The sequence below is a fragment of the Sus scrofa genome, chromosome 13 (assembly GCF_000003025.6).
Source record: "Sus scrofa isolate TJ Tabasco breed Duroc chromosome 13, Sscrofa11.1, whole genome shotgun sequence".
Classification (NCBI taxonomy): domain Eukaryota; kingdom Metazoa; phylum Chordata; class Mammalia; order Artiodactyla; family Suidae; genus Sus; species Sus scrofa.
In genome coordinates, this window is record NC_010455.5 from 51,728,632 (window position 1) to 51,744,319 (window position 15,688).

General features: G+C 37.4%; 1 protein-coding gene across 1 annotated transcript in view; it reads right to left on the reverse strand.

The window, feature by feature from the left end:
• MDFIC2 (MyoD family inhibitor domain containing 2) overlaps positions 1-13,939 on the reverse strand; it is a 111,126-nt gene extending 97,187 nt beyond the window's left edge. The window contains exons 1-2 of the mRNA XM_021069210.1: positions 13,495-13,939; positions 12,828-12,915 (exon numbers count right to left, since the gene is read on the reverse strand). Coding sequence (XP_020924869.1) covers positions 12,828-12,915 — 88 coding nt within the window. The 5' untranslated portion in view covers positions 13,495-13,939. The remainder of the gene's footprint in view (positions 1-12,827; positions 12,916-13,494) is intronic.

The following is a 15,688-nucleotide window of genomic DNA, read 5'->3' on the forward strand; positions in this document are numbered from 1 at the left end:
CCAGTAGCCCAATTCAGAAGTCATTCTCATCTGTAAATGCAACAAGTTTCTAACTAGTTGCCCTATTTCCACTCTTCATCTCTATTCCTACCCTTCCAATCCATCTATATAAAGATTCTCAAATCACAAATGTTGTCTAAAGCACAGTTTTCCATCATCTTTAGTTTCTGTTCTCTTTGCCAACCACAACCCCAGATATATTTGATAGCTTTTCTTTATTCTAGAACATTGTGTATGCTCTTCAGCCTATGCGCTTAAAAGCCCTTTATAATAGAGCCAACATTTACTTTCTACCGTCTCCCACATACCCTTTACCCAGCCAAACATAACTCCTCTTCTCTGATCACCCCGGACTTTCCTGTCTCCACTATAGACCATAGTATTCTATCAGTTGTAATGCTACTGCCTGTTAACACTCAACTCATGATTTACAGCCTAACTACATTTCCAATTTTTTTCTGAATTCTAGATGTGTTCTTTCTTCCAAATATCATTTGGAATTTATTTATTCATTCATTTATTCTTATCATTTTTTAGCATCTGCTATATTCCAGGAGCAATCTGGAGGCCCAGATATAGAAGTAAATAAGCCAGATACACCCTTGCCCTTGAGCAATTAACAATCTAATATTTAACATTTCTCCTTTATTGAATCTGTTGACTTATGGTGAAGTCTCCTTAACTACCTCCTTCCCCTGTAGTATCACGTATACACTGACTATAAGCATCTAGAGTGTTATTTATATCTGATTCTCTCATAGAAACTGCTATGTTGTCTTACAAATAGAAGATAGTCATGTATTGTTGGAAGGCCAGACAGAAGAATGGAATAAAATGTTTTGTTCTATTTACTTATGTATTATACATAACTATGTATGGTATAGTTTTATATTTATGTTTTTAACCATGTAAATTTTCCTTGTTCAGTGTTTATAAAAATTAAATTTGATTTCTAATTAGCAATGTTAACTTATAAAATGATGAGAACATGTTATTTCTCTTGGTTGCTAGGAGAGTCCAAGGTGAGACTGGTTTCTTGAAGTAAGACCCAAGCAAAGAGTACATTCTGCTGTGAGAGAGCAAGTGACAAGCTGAGTCCAGAACTTACACTTAGTAATTTGCCCTAGAATCCAGGGTCCTGAGAGTGACTTTTTAATTTTTTTTTTGAATGTATTATTTTCCTTTTTAAATTTTTTTTATTTTTTAAATGATTTTTATTTTTCCATTGTAGTTGGTTTACAGTGTTCGGTCAGTTTCTACTGTACAGCAAATTGACCCAGTCACGCATATGTATAATGAGTGCCTGTTGCCTATAGACTTTAGAGGTTTAATAGAATATTGGGCACCCAATGTATTCATGTTCTCTGAATATACTATGCCTCCAAGTTGTGTTGTTAATTAAAAAAAAAAAATTCTTAGTGCATTTTTCCCTCTTCACTAAATAAATTACTCACAAGAATTTCCCTTGGAAAAGTGAACTCCCTTACTATTTAGTAAGTATCTCTGTCTCTTCACATTACAGTTTGCCTCATTTAAAAATGATGTTAGTTCCCCCCACACACACTTTATTTTGAGAAAAAAAGACCGGGTAATAAACTAAAGAATATTTACACAAAAGATCTTTTCTTGAGACATCTGTAAGAAATCTAAGTTACTATTTTTTAGTGAATCCTGTTTTCAAGTGAATCTTTAGTGAAGTTTTAGCCCAATTCTGCTAAATCCATTAAAAACCAAGCAAACCAATAAGCTCTGTTTTAATTTTAAGAGACATCGATATCTACCTAAGGAATTGGGCATACTTGTCTGGTTTGGTGTGTGAGAGATTTGATACTGAAAAATTCCATCCAAATTGGTTGTGCACATTGTACCACATTTCAAGCACAGCTGAAAAGCTTACTCTTGTCTGAATACTATGGCAAACAGGATGTGTTGTTGGTATTTTGTTTCCCTAACTGAACAATAAGTTCCTTGGGCACGGGAGTCATGGTGTATAATTTGTGTAAGTCCATGCCTTGCAAACAATCAAAACGTCTGTTGCTTTGGTTTACCTAATTATATGTTATTTTGTAAAATAAATGACTCTTTTATGATATGAATGGTTTGTCTTATCAATCTAAGGTTTCAGATATCAGTCTAAGAAATTCATTTTAAGACGTTTGTATGGAGTGGAATCTTTCTTTTTCATTGAATATGGACAGAGTATAATTCGTGATTAATTTTTTATACTTCAGAGGAGTTTATTAAAACATTACATACTTTTATGAAATTTACATTCAGGATGTTTTAGTATTCGCATATATCTTTCATTAACTCTAGAAGAAATTTGGTTGCTACCTATAAGGCTGAATATTCTAAATACAATAGAGAAAATAAAATTGGCATAGGAAAGATTTGAAATGCAGATTTCCCTCTCCTGTGTCTGTTTGTGATTAGGCATCATGAAACACTTTCCTTGCCTTCTGCAAGGTAGCTATTTCTTTTCAAATCCATACTGGTGTGGAAATTCCGCCTGAGAGGAGGAATTGCCTGATGTCTTATTTAATACCATGCCTCTATGGGTTGTCCTCTCTATTTTTTTCTTGAAGTTACACACTGGCAAAACTACTGTCATTGCCCTTGCTTTTTGTCTTTGCTGCACATTTACTTTTCGACAGGCTTAAATAATGGCTAAAATGGTTGAAGTGATTTATGCCTGTAGAGTGATGTCTTCATTTGCTCTATGCGCATTCCTTTTTTTACTAATGGTCTGGTGAACACCTAGTGTAGGTGCGTTTTATTAGAGAGTATATTCCCTCTAAATGCTGTTCCTAAGCTGAAAGAAATGGGCCATAATCATATAAAAATAAAGTATCTCTTTGGAGAATTTACAAGAAATGGAATGCCCTTATTCCTGAGGCATAGAGCATAAGGGATTTTTTTCTCTCACTCTAAGATTGCTCTTTATATTAATGTTGATTAAGTGAATCACATCAACAGCTGTTGTGACATAGAGGAAAATGAATGCGTCTCCTGAAAATCTCAGTTGAAAGGAGTAAATCTCTTAAAGTTTCTAGTTAGCTACAATTTTCTTCTTCCTGTTGAGACAGGAAAGATTGGTTCCCGGTCTCTACAGATTGCTTCACTCGAAGTTCATAAAATTGCAATTAATAATGGTGAGCTAAGATCATTCTGGATTTGATGTACTGCCCTATCATCATTGAAAGAGAGTCTTTAAATCTGCTGTTTAACAACTTATAGGGACTTTGCACTGATTAATTCAGCTGGTCATAGTCTCAAGGCTGACATGGCATCTTCTAGGCCTTCCATTCCATTGGGATCAACGTCATCATTTTATAAGAAATGGACTTAATACTTTATAGACTTAGTGGGAAAGAAATTTCAAACGTCAGCTGTAGGATGTGCCACTGGAATTTAATTTGTTGACCTCTGAGAACACAGAAGATCTCATCTTTTTACTGAACTTCCTCAACATAAAATAAGGTTATCAGAGAATCAAAATGATTCTGACATTTGAACTTTGGTAGAAGACCAATGCATTTAAAGTAAGTACTCTCCTCCCTGAAATGTTCAGTGTTCCATCAACAGCACGTGTCAGGTTCCTAAGAAAATATTATCCCTCGTGGAGAAAAGCACTGGAAATTGGGTCGTGGGCACTGACTCTTAAGAGTACACATGATTTGGAAGCCATATAGCATCTGTTCTCCCTCCACTCAGGTGCTAGAACACTGAATTCCCTCTGAAGAAACATCTACCCTGCTTTATGTGTGGCCGTGTAGTGCTGTCTGTAAGGTTTCCTGCCCAGCCAGGGTGGGGACTCATGGCCAAATCAATTGAGCTTTCTTCCTTGAGATTTGGAGTCTGAAGGATAGGATGATAGGAAAAATTATACGGAACTACTTTGTTCTTGGAGTGGTGACTGGAGTAGATTGTTAAATCTTGCTCTCTGGATCACAAGAGCTAGAGTACTTTCTGTCCATCCTGGACCTGAATTTTCCTTGTAGACTTGAGCCAACTGCAAGCCTTCATCTTTTCATAAACTTAGCTAGAACACGTAAGTATCTGCTACTTTCCTCTCAAAAACTACATGATGATTAACTTTATGTGTCACCTTGCCTGGGCTAAGGGACACCCAGGTAGCTGCTAAGACATTATTTCTGGGTGTGTCCATGAGGTTTTTTTCAGGGACTAGAATGACCCTTGAATTGATAGTCTGATGAAAGAAAATCTCTTTCACTGGAGTGAATTAAAGGCTAAACAGAACTAAAAGAAAGAGAAAGGGCAATTTTGCTGTTTCCACTTGAGCTAGGACATCCATCTCCTGCCCTTGGACATCCACACTCCTGGATCTCAGAACTTCTTACTTGGACCAGGATTTACACCACTGGCTCTCAGAACTTGGGACTTGGCCTAGAATTCTACCACTAGCTTTTCTGAGCCTCCAGCTTCTAGACAACAGACCATGGGAGTATTCAGCCTTCATAATTGTGTAAGCCAATTCCTCATAATAAATCCCCTATCCATCCACCTATCCATATATCTATCTCTCTATCTCTCCATCTATCCATCCATCCATCCTATTGATTCTGATTCTCTGGATAACTGCACTAATACAACCCATTAAAGCATCACGTTTTTTAGATTTTGAAAGTAGAGTGTTATCCTTTGGTAGTCCTTTACCTAACTTTCTGTTGAGAATAAATGCAGTGAGGTGCATTTTACTACAATATAAAATATATCTCCAGTAGGCTTTCCAGGGCAGAGAATTTATTGGAATCCAAGATGCTGACCATCTCTGAAAGGTTCAAGGCTCTGTTCCTGGCCAAGCTCCCCATGCTCATTAAATGCCAACAATCCCTGGGTCAGAAAATGCTCCAGCCACTCTTGTTTTCATTTCACTTCTTGTAACATGACAGGTTCTTTGTTGCCCTACCCCTTCCACTTGACATTTTGTTTCATTTCCTATACCCTTCTGCCAGTAGATGCCTGTTAAGTTTCTCAGGTCTAAAGCAAGATGTCTAGCCAACTTGCCCTGTCAATGTTACTTAACGTGCACCTGAACTCGTGTATCCTATCACCCAATTCTTAATCTTCAAGAGGATGTAGGCATTTCACGCTTAATCTGATCTACCCAGATCTCCTGATTCTCCCATCTCCAGCCAGTTTTTCTTTCATTGTTCATGCAGCCTTACCATTATGCAGCATCTCAGGCCAGAAGTCAGCCTTGCCCCCTTTTTTTCTATTGCCCACAGTAGCACACTAGCCACTTCACTTGGCTCTACCTCCAAAATAGGTCCTGAATTGTGTTCTGCCTCTTTTACCTTCCCAATTTTATCCTGGCCCACTTGCCATCTTTTGCTCAGCCACCTGCAATGCCTTCTATTTTATTTCTGCATATGCTCTTGATCATATCCAGTATAAATGATTGCTTTTATTCCCCTGCTTAGACTCTCCAGTGGCTTCTACTTGAAATTAGGGGAAAATCATCCAAATTCCTGACTGCAGCCAGCCAGGTCCTACATTATTGGCAACGTCAGCACCTTTTTTCCTTCCTTCCCTCCCTCATTAACCTTTTTTCCCCTTCCCTGTCTTCCCCTTCCTTCCTTCCCATCCAGCCATTCTGAACAATCCTATCTTGACACAGGTTCTTTCTCACGCTGGAATGCTCTGTGCAGATTTTTGCACAACTGGCTCCTTCTCATCATTCAATCTCAACTCATGTACCTCTCCCTCAGAACTTCTTTGACCACTGATTCTAAGGGTAGTTCCCCAGGCCAATCTCTATCAAATCATCTTGTTTTAAAGCTTCAAAACAATTACCCTGTGAAATCATCTTGTACTTGTTTTTCTTCTTTGTATGACTTACAAGGGCATATTTTCACAACTAATTTTCTCTTTTCAGCTCTGATTAAAAACAAAATGACATTCTACTTGACAGTTACCTTCTTCTTACCTGTATTTTGGTTATTAGGCAACACATTTTCACAAGTTCATGGGGACTGCAGAAATAAGAGCTGAAGATTGTGTTTCCTATGTATATATACTGAAAGGAAATCAAGGTACACTGTGGAAATTAACTGTTTAAAGTAGGCATTAATGTGGCTTAATTTTTAGACTAGACTCAAAAAACGTAGCCCTTTTAAAAAAGAAAGTTATTTTTTGTTTGTTTGTTTTTTGGGTTGCACCTGCAGTATATGGAAGTTCCCAGGCTAGGAGTCGAAGTGGAGCTACAGCTGCTGGCCTACATCACAGCCACAGCAACCTAGGATCTGAGCTGTATCTGAGACCTATACCACAGCTCACGGTAATGCCAGATCCTTAACCCATTGATTGAGGCCAGGGATTGAACCCGCAACCTCATGGTTCCTAGTCGGATTTGTTTCCGCTGTGCCACAACAGGAACTCCAAGAGAATTATTTGAGTAAAAGAATTGTATGAATCAAAGTTCCCGTCATGGCGTAGCGGAAATGAATCCGACTAGGAACCATAAGGTCGTGAGTTGGATCCCTGGCCTTGCTCAGTGGGTTAAGGATATGGTGTTGCCCTGAGCTGTGGTGTAGGACGCAGACACAGCCTGGATCCCGTGTTGCTGTGGCTGTGGCTTAATCCGGCAGCTACAGCTCTGATTAGACCCTTAGCCTGGGAACCTCTATATGCCTAGGGTGCGGCCCTAAAAAGACAAAATCACACACATACACACACACACACAAGAATTAGCATTAATTAATACTTAGGCATTATAATATAGCACTTAAATACATGAGTTCCTCGAGGGCAAAAACTTTGGTATTTTCATTTTTTGACATCTTTGTTTCCTTGCGTAATATTCTGTCTGTGAGTTCAAGAGGAGCCTCACTGCATGCTTGCTGAATTGTATAAAATACATACTTCGAAATTTTTTTCCATATGTGGCATATGGAAGTTCCTGGGCCAGGAGTCAAATCCAAGCTATAGCTGCAGCCTATACCAGGACTGTGGCAAGCCAAATCCTTAAACTGCTGCACCACAGCAGGAACTCCTGGAATTGTTTTAATACCCATAATCTGAAATTATTTTTCGAGCAAATGAAGTAAATTGTCTTCTCTTAGAATTAAGGGAAAAATCAATGAATTCATGACTGAATAAAGGGAAAATTTATGCTGTTATCTCATTTGCGAACAAACCTTTATCAAGAGTGAGATGGGATTCTTGTATTACGGAGTTGAGATTTTGCCTTACTTTGAGAAGGGAATTTGTGGAAAATGGCTTTTTCAACCTCAAGGATATTTTTCCGTATCTTGAATTATTCGTCTCTAGTATTAACAAATTCTGATTCAGTGATAACCAATGTATATAAAATGCCAACTCAGTCAGTAACCTGACTCCTCCACATCAACACTAAATAAGCTTAGGGAGTTCCCTTTAAAATGAATCTAATAGTAATTTTGAAATCACCAAAAACTGTAGTCACCGTTTAACAGCTTAAAGAAAGGAGGGATAGTTAACTCAGAATAACTACAGAATTCTCATCTCCCACCCTTTTTTCTTCTTGGCGGTTTTGGACTGTGAGAGAAAAGTTTATTCATTGCCTTCCTTCCCCCCATTAAAAAAAAAATCAAATCTTTTCCATAATATGAATTTTTCCTGTTGGACCCCCCCAGTATAGCTGTTATGTGACAGTCACCACCAGGTTAGAAGATTATAAAACTATGCTTTATGCTTTACTAAAGGCACACTTGTAACTATGGATAATTTTATTCTTCCTTCTATTTATTATACTCATAAAGAGATTGCTTCTCTAAAACAATTAAAGATAGCTAGTCTTTTGAATGATAAACTGTTATATTTTAATGTTCTTAATTTTACATTTTTAAGGTCAAACAATTGTTTTGATTTTGCACAGATAGTATATATAGGAAATATATAATATATATCATATTTATATGTTTATATATTTTATATTATACAAACATATATATATATCATATATATATATATATATATATATATATATAGGCAGCAGTATTTATGGAAAATCAGTTTTCAGGAAATAGCAATAGATTTTTTGTTAAGAAATACAAGCTCTTATAATAGAAATTATAAACTGGTAGCCTCTGGGCTGTAATAGACTCACAGAACCTGGGTTCACTTGTCCTGCATGGTGTTTTCATATTGTTATTATTGTTATTGTTATTACTTAACCTTTAAAAATCTGGAGGTTTCACACAGAAATATAACTTCTGAAAAATTAGGAGACACTCTAAGAAATCTTGTACAGTTCAAACACTGGTGATGCTGTGATTTTAAACTGCAAATGGCAACAATTTAAAGGCTTCCATGCCTTCATTTTGATGTTTCTCTTCCGTATCAAATGGTGTAAGGTGTAAGCACTGAAATGCTTACCCAGAATGCTCCCTGGCTTAATGGGGTATTACATGCCATCTTATTCCACCTGTAATTTTCCCCCCAATTTCTATGTTATATCAATTTTTCCTTCATAAAGTTGTTCACATTTGGGCCTATTTTCTTCTTCTCCTTGTTATGACTTTTACATGGGTCGTGTTGTCCTCATTTCAGAGCTACTGAAGGCATTGCCATCTCAGCCATCGCTGTCCCTCTTTGCCTTAAATTTCCTCTCTCTGTCCCACCAGTTTGCACTCCAGTAATAGATTTATATGCCCAAACCGTGCTTCTATATATTAGTCCCTGACCTCAGACCTTCAGTGACAGCTTAGAACTCTTGTCCAACTATTTAACCTATAGTTGGCACTCAGTTAATTGGTCCCTCCTCCCCCACATTTTGTGTTAATCCATAGCCCAAATGCCCATTTCCCAGCCCCAAAGTGGGCATCATGCAGCCTCTGATGCTTTTGCTTCCAGCCTTAACTCCCCTTCTCCACCTGCAAAAATAGATCATTCCAAGATTTGTCTTTCCAAACCACCTTGGTCCACAGATACATGATACAGCTTATCTTGCCTGGCGTATATTTCAAAATCATACTTTGTTTCACTAATTGTCTCTAAGTATAGACCCTGAAAATGCTCCTTCATATTACATGGTCTTAAGCATTTATTTCTGGGCTCCATCTACATCATCCTGAATTTCTTAAGTTGAGACCCAGGAAAGTGATCAGTCAAAAATTTGAGAGGTCAAGAATTCAAAGGCACACTGACTAATGGTGGTACAAGATTGCTTGGTAGTTTGATATAAGGTAAAATAGGATTCAGTTAATTTTACTGAGTGCATTTTCGGGTTTATTGAGGGTGATTCTTAAACATTATTTACTCTAATTGTTAACAAAAGCTCTGGATGTTGCCCTAATCTGTTCTTTGACATCATTGTTGAAGCCATCATGCCCTGGTCTGGAGGAGAGAAAGCAGAAGATATATAAGAACCTCTTTCAGGCAAAAGCAGGACAATGAGATAAAATTCTTGATTTCAGGACTGTGTTTCTTTCTTTCTTTTCTTTTTCGTTCTTTCCTTTTTTTTTTTTTAACAGTTGTTCTCTGTCATGTTCATGCCTTGTCTCCAGTCACACAACTATTAATAAATGTTAAATCGAATTGGACAAGTTGATTGAATATTTGAAGATGCAACTTTAGAAAGGACATCAGTACTCAGGTTAACAGTGACGGTGCTCTTATTTGTCCATGCTGTCTCTGAGATCAGGCACTGTGATTAGTGGTTTATGTAGATTATCACAGTGTATACTTGCTCCAACCTATTCAGCCATTGCTGTGATTCCCTACATTTTAACAGTGGGCAGTAGTCAGCCAGAGTTGCAGAGGGAGGTAAGAAACACTGTGATGTGAGAAGGAATTTCTTTTGTCATTCATTTAAAAAACCCCCCAAACCCAAAAAAACCTTTTAAACAACATTCAAATCTCTATGGTTGGCCCTCCTTATCCATGAGTTCTGCCTCTGTGGATACAGAGGGCTGACTGCCCCATGCCACTTTATATAAGTGACTTGAGCATCCTGGATTCTGGTATCCATAGTGCATCCTAGAACAAATTTCCCTGCAGATACCAAGGGATGACTCTATTTCTTTTTCTTCTTTAAGGAGGAGAGGGTTTAATAAATTTTGAAGACTGATTGATAACTATTGAAGAAGGCACCGTGACATAATGTTTAAGGCAAAGAACACAATTTGGAACTGGAAGACTTAGATTCGGGATTCAATTTGCCATTTAACAGCTGAAGGGTTTGTGCAAAATCCTATCTCTCTGAACCTAAGTCCTTTAATCTGTAAAATGGACAATACTATTGCACAGCAAATGGCTGTAGGGACCAAAGAAAGAGACAATGGCGGGAATAACTGGGAGCGCAGAAAGGACTACATGTTTGCTGAAACTTTGGCTGAACACTCAAGGATAAAATTGCTGAATATTTGCTAAGTTGTCAAAAGGAATGGATAATGCTGAGAAGTGGATTTTTTTCTGGATTGAGGAAATCCTACTTTTCTCTGTAAGGGATAAGATGTGCTTGATAACCCAATTGTATATATGGAACAAATTTACCTTTCAATGCAGATCTTTGGTAAACTACTGGTCTAAGCCTGCGTGAACTTCCTCCTTCTTCCCATTTTCCTCTGATAAGGCACTCTTCTGGGTTCCTCCGGAATCTGAGATTTCCCAAATTGCAAGATCCCAAATAAACTGCCTTTTCACCTCTGTAAAACAATGCTGTAAAAATATACAGTGCTGGTACCCGTGCAAATTCACACACATTCAAAGTGTGAATGAGGATCTCAAAAAACATTGTATTAGAGAGGGAAAAAGACACAAAATAATGAAATATGGTCCCCATGGTTTCCCAAGGCAGGTGTTACAGTCCCTGACTAGGGAATCTGAAGATGAGAGAGGCAAAGTAACAAGGCCCAGTCACACAGCTAGTAAGTAGGTGAGCTGAAATTTTAAAATTTAACTTGCCTGTCTTCAAATCCTCTGTTCTCTCTATCACACCAGCTTGCCTTTTTTTTTTTAATAGCCAACACATATGCTTTTTCTTAACATTAAAAAAGACATTTATGTTCAAAAACTAACTCATCCTGATAATTCTCAATTAAGATGTTGTCATCTAGCATCTGGCCTTTTATGAAATACGATAAACATAATTCGAGTGTGGCTTAAATGAAGTGTCCAAGTAGGATAAAACAGGTCACCTGGGAAATTAGATTTTGTAGATTACAAGAATTTAATCGTAAATTGTAGTTAATGAAGATACTTTTTTAAAAAGGAAATTCTTCAGGAAACAATTCTTCAGGTCTATCAATTTCATCATTATTTCTCTATGAGACAGCTATAAAGCTCAAAGAAATAAGATAAACTTAACTATAAATAACAGTGAAGAACACCTCTATTTTGATGAATTCAGTTTTCACAGAGAAAGCACAGGGGGATCTTTGGCCCAAGTTCAGTGTTTTTATTTCTACATTGTATTCTTTTTTTTTTTTTTTTAAGATTCTACTTAAAAGATTAAGAAAAAGAAATTAGAGAATATGTTAGCTCAGTGGAATTTTGAAGGAAAAGATTCTGAGACTGCTTCATGTCTGTAGCAACTTTTATCCTGAAATAAAGTCTTTGGTAAAGATGAGCTCCAGCAATTAAATTTTATTGCAGGGCTGCAGGGTAGAAGAAATGATTTTGTTTAAAAAAGTGAACATCTTAAAATGACCGTGGGGGTAGAACAGGAAAAGAGTGGATGGTAGGGTATATGTGAAGGGGGAGGCGTTGATTTAAACACTTTAGGAAAACTTTTGGAGCACAGATTGTGTCCTGACAAGTAACTTCAGCATCTTTCCTCTGCAACACAGTGTTAAGGTGGTAGTTAAATCTATGTGCTGTGGAGTCACAATGCCTGGGATCAAATCCCAGCTCTATCACTTCTTAATTTTGTAATTGTAAGCAATTTACTTAAAGTCTTTGAGACTCTATTTTCTCACCTGAAAATGTGGAATCATTAATGCTTCATAGGGTTGTTAGGATGATTCAGCATAATCACCAGTGCACACTGTCTTTGTGTTAGAGATCATGGTAATTGTGATTTGGGTATTGAAGAACTTACTGGACGTATATATTCAAGTCTCCCGTGACTTTAGAAAACAATTTTGAGGCATGGCAACTGCTTAAGATGCCATTATGATGATATAAATTCATGCAACGGCATAAAAGACACAACTTAGCTATTTAGGTAATAAATCAGTTTCCTTTAAGAGACATTAAAGATATTCATAAAAGAAAAGATTATGAAACCCAACCTTCTAGTAAAAGATCATGAGTTTATACATATTTTTGAAAGTGCATGAATTTATACTCCTCCTGAAGAGGACGTATTGATTTGTGTGTGTATTTCAAGCAACCATCTTACGCCTGCCGTGCTTGTGGCTGACAGCGTTCTCCCCTGGGAAGGTGGCCTCTTGTAATTGCAGTGAATGGCAATTCTATTTGTAGACATGACTTCCTACAGCATGCATTCCTTTCTGTGATTATTATTTGAAAAACACTTGTCCTCAAATTATTTTGTCTTCCTGGCTACAAAGGAGAAAATTCTCCAACACAAGAAACTCACAGGCAATGTGTATCTAAGTTGAATATGTATATTCTCTTACCAATAAAACCATCCTTGTGCCCTGCAAGCTAAAGAGTACAGAAAGCATTTTAATACTAAATACCCTCAAACTACCACTTAGGCCAAAAAAAAGAGGAAGAAAAGGAAAAAGAAAATCACAAGTACTAATATCATTTGAACTGCCTGGGCATTTTCTCTCTTTCTGTCACCCTATTTTTCTGCTTATAAACAAAAGCATATTTTCGAACATTTATAGAAAATCAACAGCAAGAGGACTTACCTTCCTTCAACCAAGAAATGTTATTTTTATCATTTTCAAAATGCTCAGCTGTTCTGACTTTTATCTTTTCCAGCTCAGTTTCTGACATCTAAGTGGAAACAGAATTGGTGATATAAAAAATTCATTAAGAACCCAAATTTATAACATTGAGCCTTATATTTAGAGACGACTGCCATATTATAGGAACGTTTTATCTCTGTAGTTTTTCAGCTCCCTGTCTAATGTTAAGTCTTACATTTTAAAATGTAATACGATTTGTAGTATTTTTAAAACATTAGCATTGAAAAGGAAACTAGATATTTCACTTTCAGCAGTCAAGATTGCTGTAAACTCTTATTTCTGAATATGAAATAATAACCAATGAACAATTAGCCACTGAGTTAAAAAAAAATTCAATGGCTGTTTTCATGTTTTTCTTAATATTCTATAGGAAAACCTGCTGCAGAGTGGTGTACAAAGATAGAAATACTAATAAAGCCAAAAGGACCTTTCCAGCAATGTGCTGGGTAGAATGAAAACCTCATGACCTCAGCCAGGCCACGATGAGCTTCCTGAAGGTGTTGAGATCTATTTTTGCATTCTCAGTGCATTGTTCTTAACTTCTGGGACTTGGTCGGTCGCAGGGAGCTAGGATGCTCCACTGGCCTCACCACCTCGAGGTACTTACCTGTGTGTTCCCAAGGGAGGAGGCCTAAGGCAGGGGATGAAGGAGCAGGGTGGTGATGCTCTGGGCAGCCTCCCTTGTTGTCTCTCGATGTCCAGCATTCCTCTGCCCTGCCAGAAGTGAGCGAAGAAGCAAATACACTCCCTCCCTGGGTGGTGCTAGATTTGTCTTGCTGCCAGAAGCATCCAACTTGCGGCTGAGAGTTTTTTTTTTTTTTTTTTTTTTTTCTAAAGGTAATATAAAGCCTGTGGTTCAAAACAATAAAAACCTTTTCCAGGCTAGCGCTTATTTAAAATGACATTCTGCAAAACAGAGTCAAATAAATGAACTCTTTTCAAATTGACGGAGTTTCTCCAGTCCCCTTCCTGCTATTCGTCACTTACGACTAATATTTAAGGATGGAGAAAACATAGATTGAAAAATATATGGAGGCTATTTGGGTTCAAAGAAAAGGAAGGGAAACCTCAAAGGGTTTATTTTTCAGAACTTCACCCTGCAGCTGCTGTTTTGAAAAGCACGTTTTTCTAACGTTTTATAGGCAACAAGAAAACATTTCGAGTTCTTTTGAGAGTCTGCAGATATTCCAAAAAGAATTTGAAATAACATTCCAAAGAGGATTTGTCACTAGATTCTTAGGCAGAGATAATAACACTGTTTTCAATAGAAGATTAACAACAAAAACATAACCTTAGGTATGCATAATAATAAATGGCCCAACATCCCTAAATGTTGGGGTTTTTTCATCATAAAAAATAATCCTTATTTTTTGGCACAAAATAGTTTACCTCTTCTAGTGTCTTTACCTGGACAACTGTCTGCTATCTTACTGCCTTGTATCCATTTCACCTCTTTTCCCAGCTTCATTTCTTGTTGTACTTTGCTCCTAGTTTCATACCCAAATTGGCTGATCAAAGTACTGTATTTTTTCCTTTTTGAGGGCCGCACCCACAGCATATGGAAGTTGCCAGGCTAGGGGTTGATTCAGAGCTGCAGCCGCCGGCCTACACCGCAGCCACAGCAATTTGGGATCTGTCGCATCTGTGACCCACCCCACAGTTCATGGCAATGCTGGATCCTTAACCCACTGATCAAGGTGAGGGATCAAACCCGTGTCCTCATGGATACTCATCCAATTCACTTCCGCTGTGCTGCAACAGGAGCTCCAAGTGCTTTTAAAAACAATGAAACTGGGAGCGAAAGATAAATTCCAGATTCCTTAAACAGCCAAGGAAGACCTTGATGGGTCAGATTCTATAACATAATTTTCAAACTGTGGCTTAGAGTTTTAAGATTTCTCCAAGGTGCCTAACCTTTTCCTCTACCTAATCGTAATGCTGCTGTTTCTTGAATTTACCTCCTTCTGTCATTAACATTTCAGAAAGTTTCCTCAAAATCTCAGCTCCCTCCCACCTTAAAGCCTTCTCGACCTGCTCATCTAGAAATGATCACTCCCTTTCTCTGATCCCATTTGGGACTTCTGACATAATCATCTCCATTGTGGCCTTGTGTAACCTGTCTTATCTTTCTGATGAGATTACCTGTATTTCTGACAAGCCTCCACCCCTAGGTCTCAACCTCTCTCTGCATTTGATGCTTCTTGCTCAGTGTATGACATGACCACCTATAGATTAACAATAGTTGGATAAACAACACGCGCTATAGAAAACCCGATAAGGTTTTTTCCTTTTGTCCAAAGTCTAGGATACACCTGATTACGAAGTTCTTTAGGTTTTTTTCTTTTCTGTAGTTACATATAGCATTTTATATCCCTTCATCATAAATTTTAAGACCTACTCTAATTCCCTTAATAGTTTGGGCATTGCCTTTTGGAAAAGCAAATTATCTAAATTTTATGTGTTAGTGGGGCTGGAAATATGTTTTGGTACCTAACAATCACAGTGATCTTAAAACAATGAGTGGTGACATCATTGGACCTAAAGGAAATTGATGGTGCAAATATTGTCTAGATGAGAAGAAATGGTCAGGTGTTTTGGAGTGAATGAGTGAGCCACAAACATGGCTGAACATATTATTCTTCCTGCTTTGTTTTCAGTTGTATTTTAATTTTAGACCACATGATAATTAACATTTTTCCTCAACAGAAACCATTTTTTAAAAAGATTCAAATCGTTTTAGATCTCTATAAGTTTACAAATCATATAACCTCTCATCCATGCAGTTTCTAAGACAGAAGACC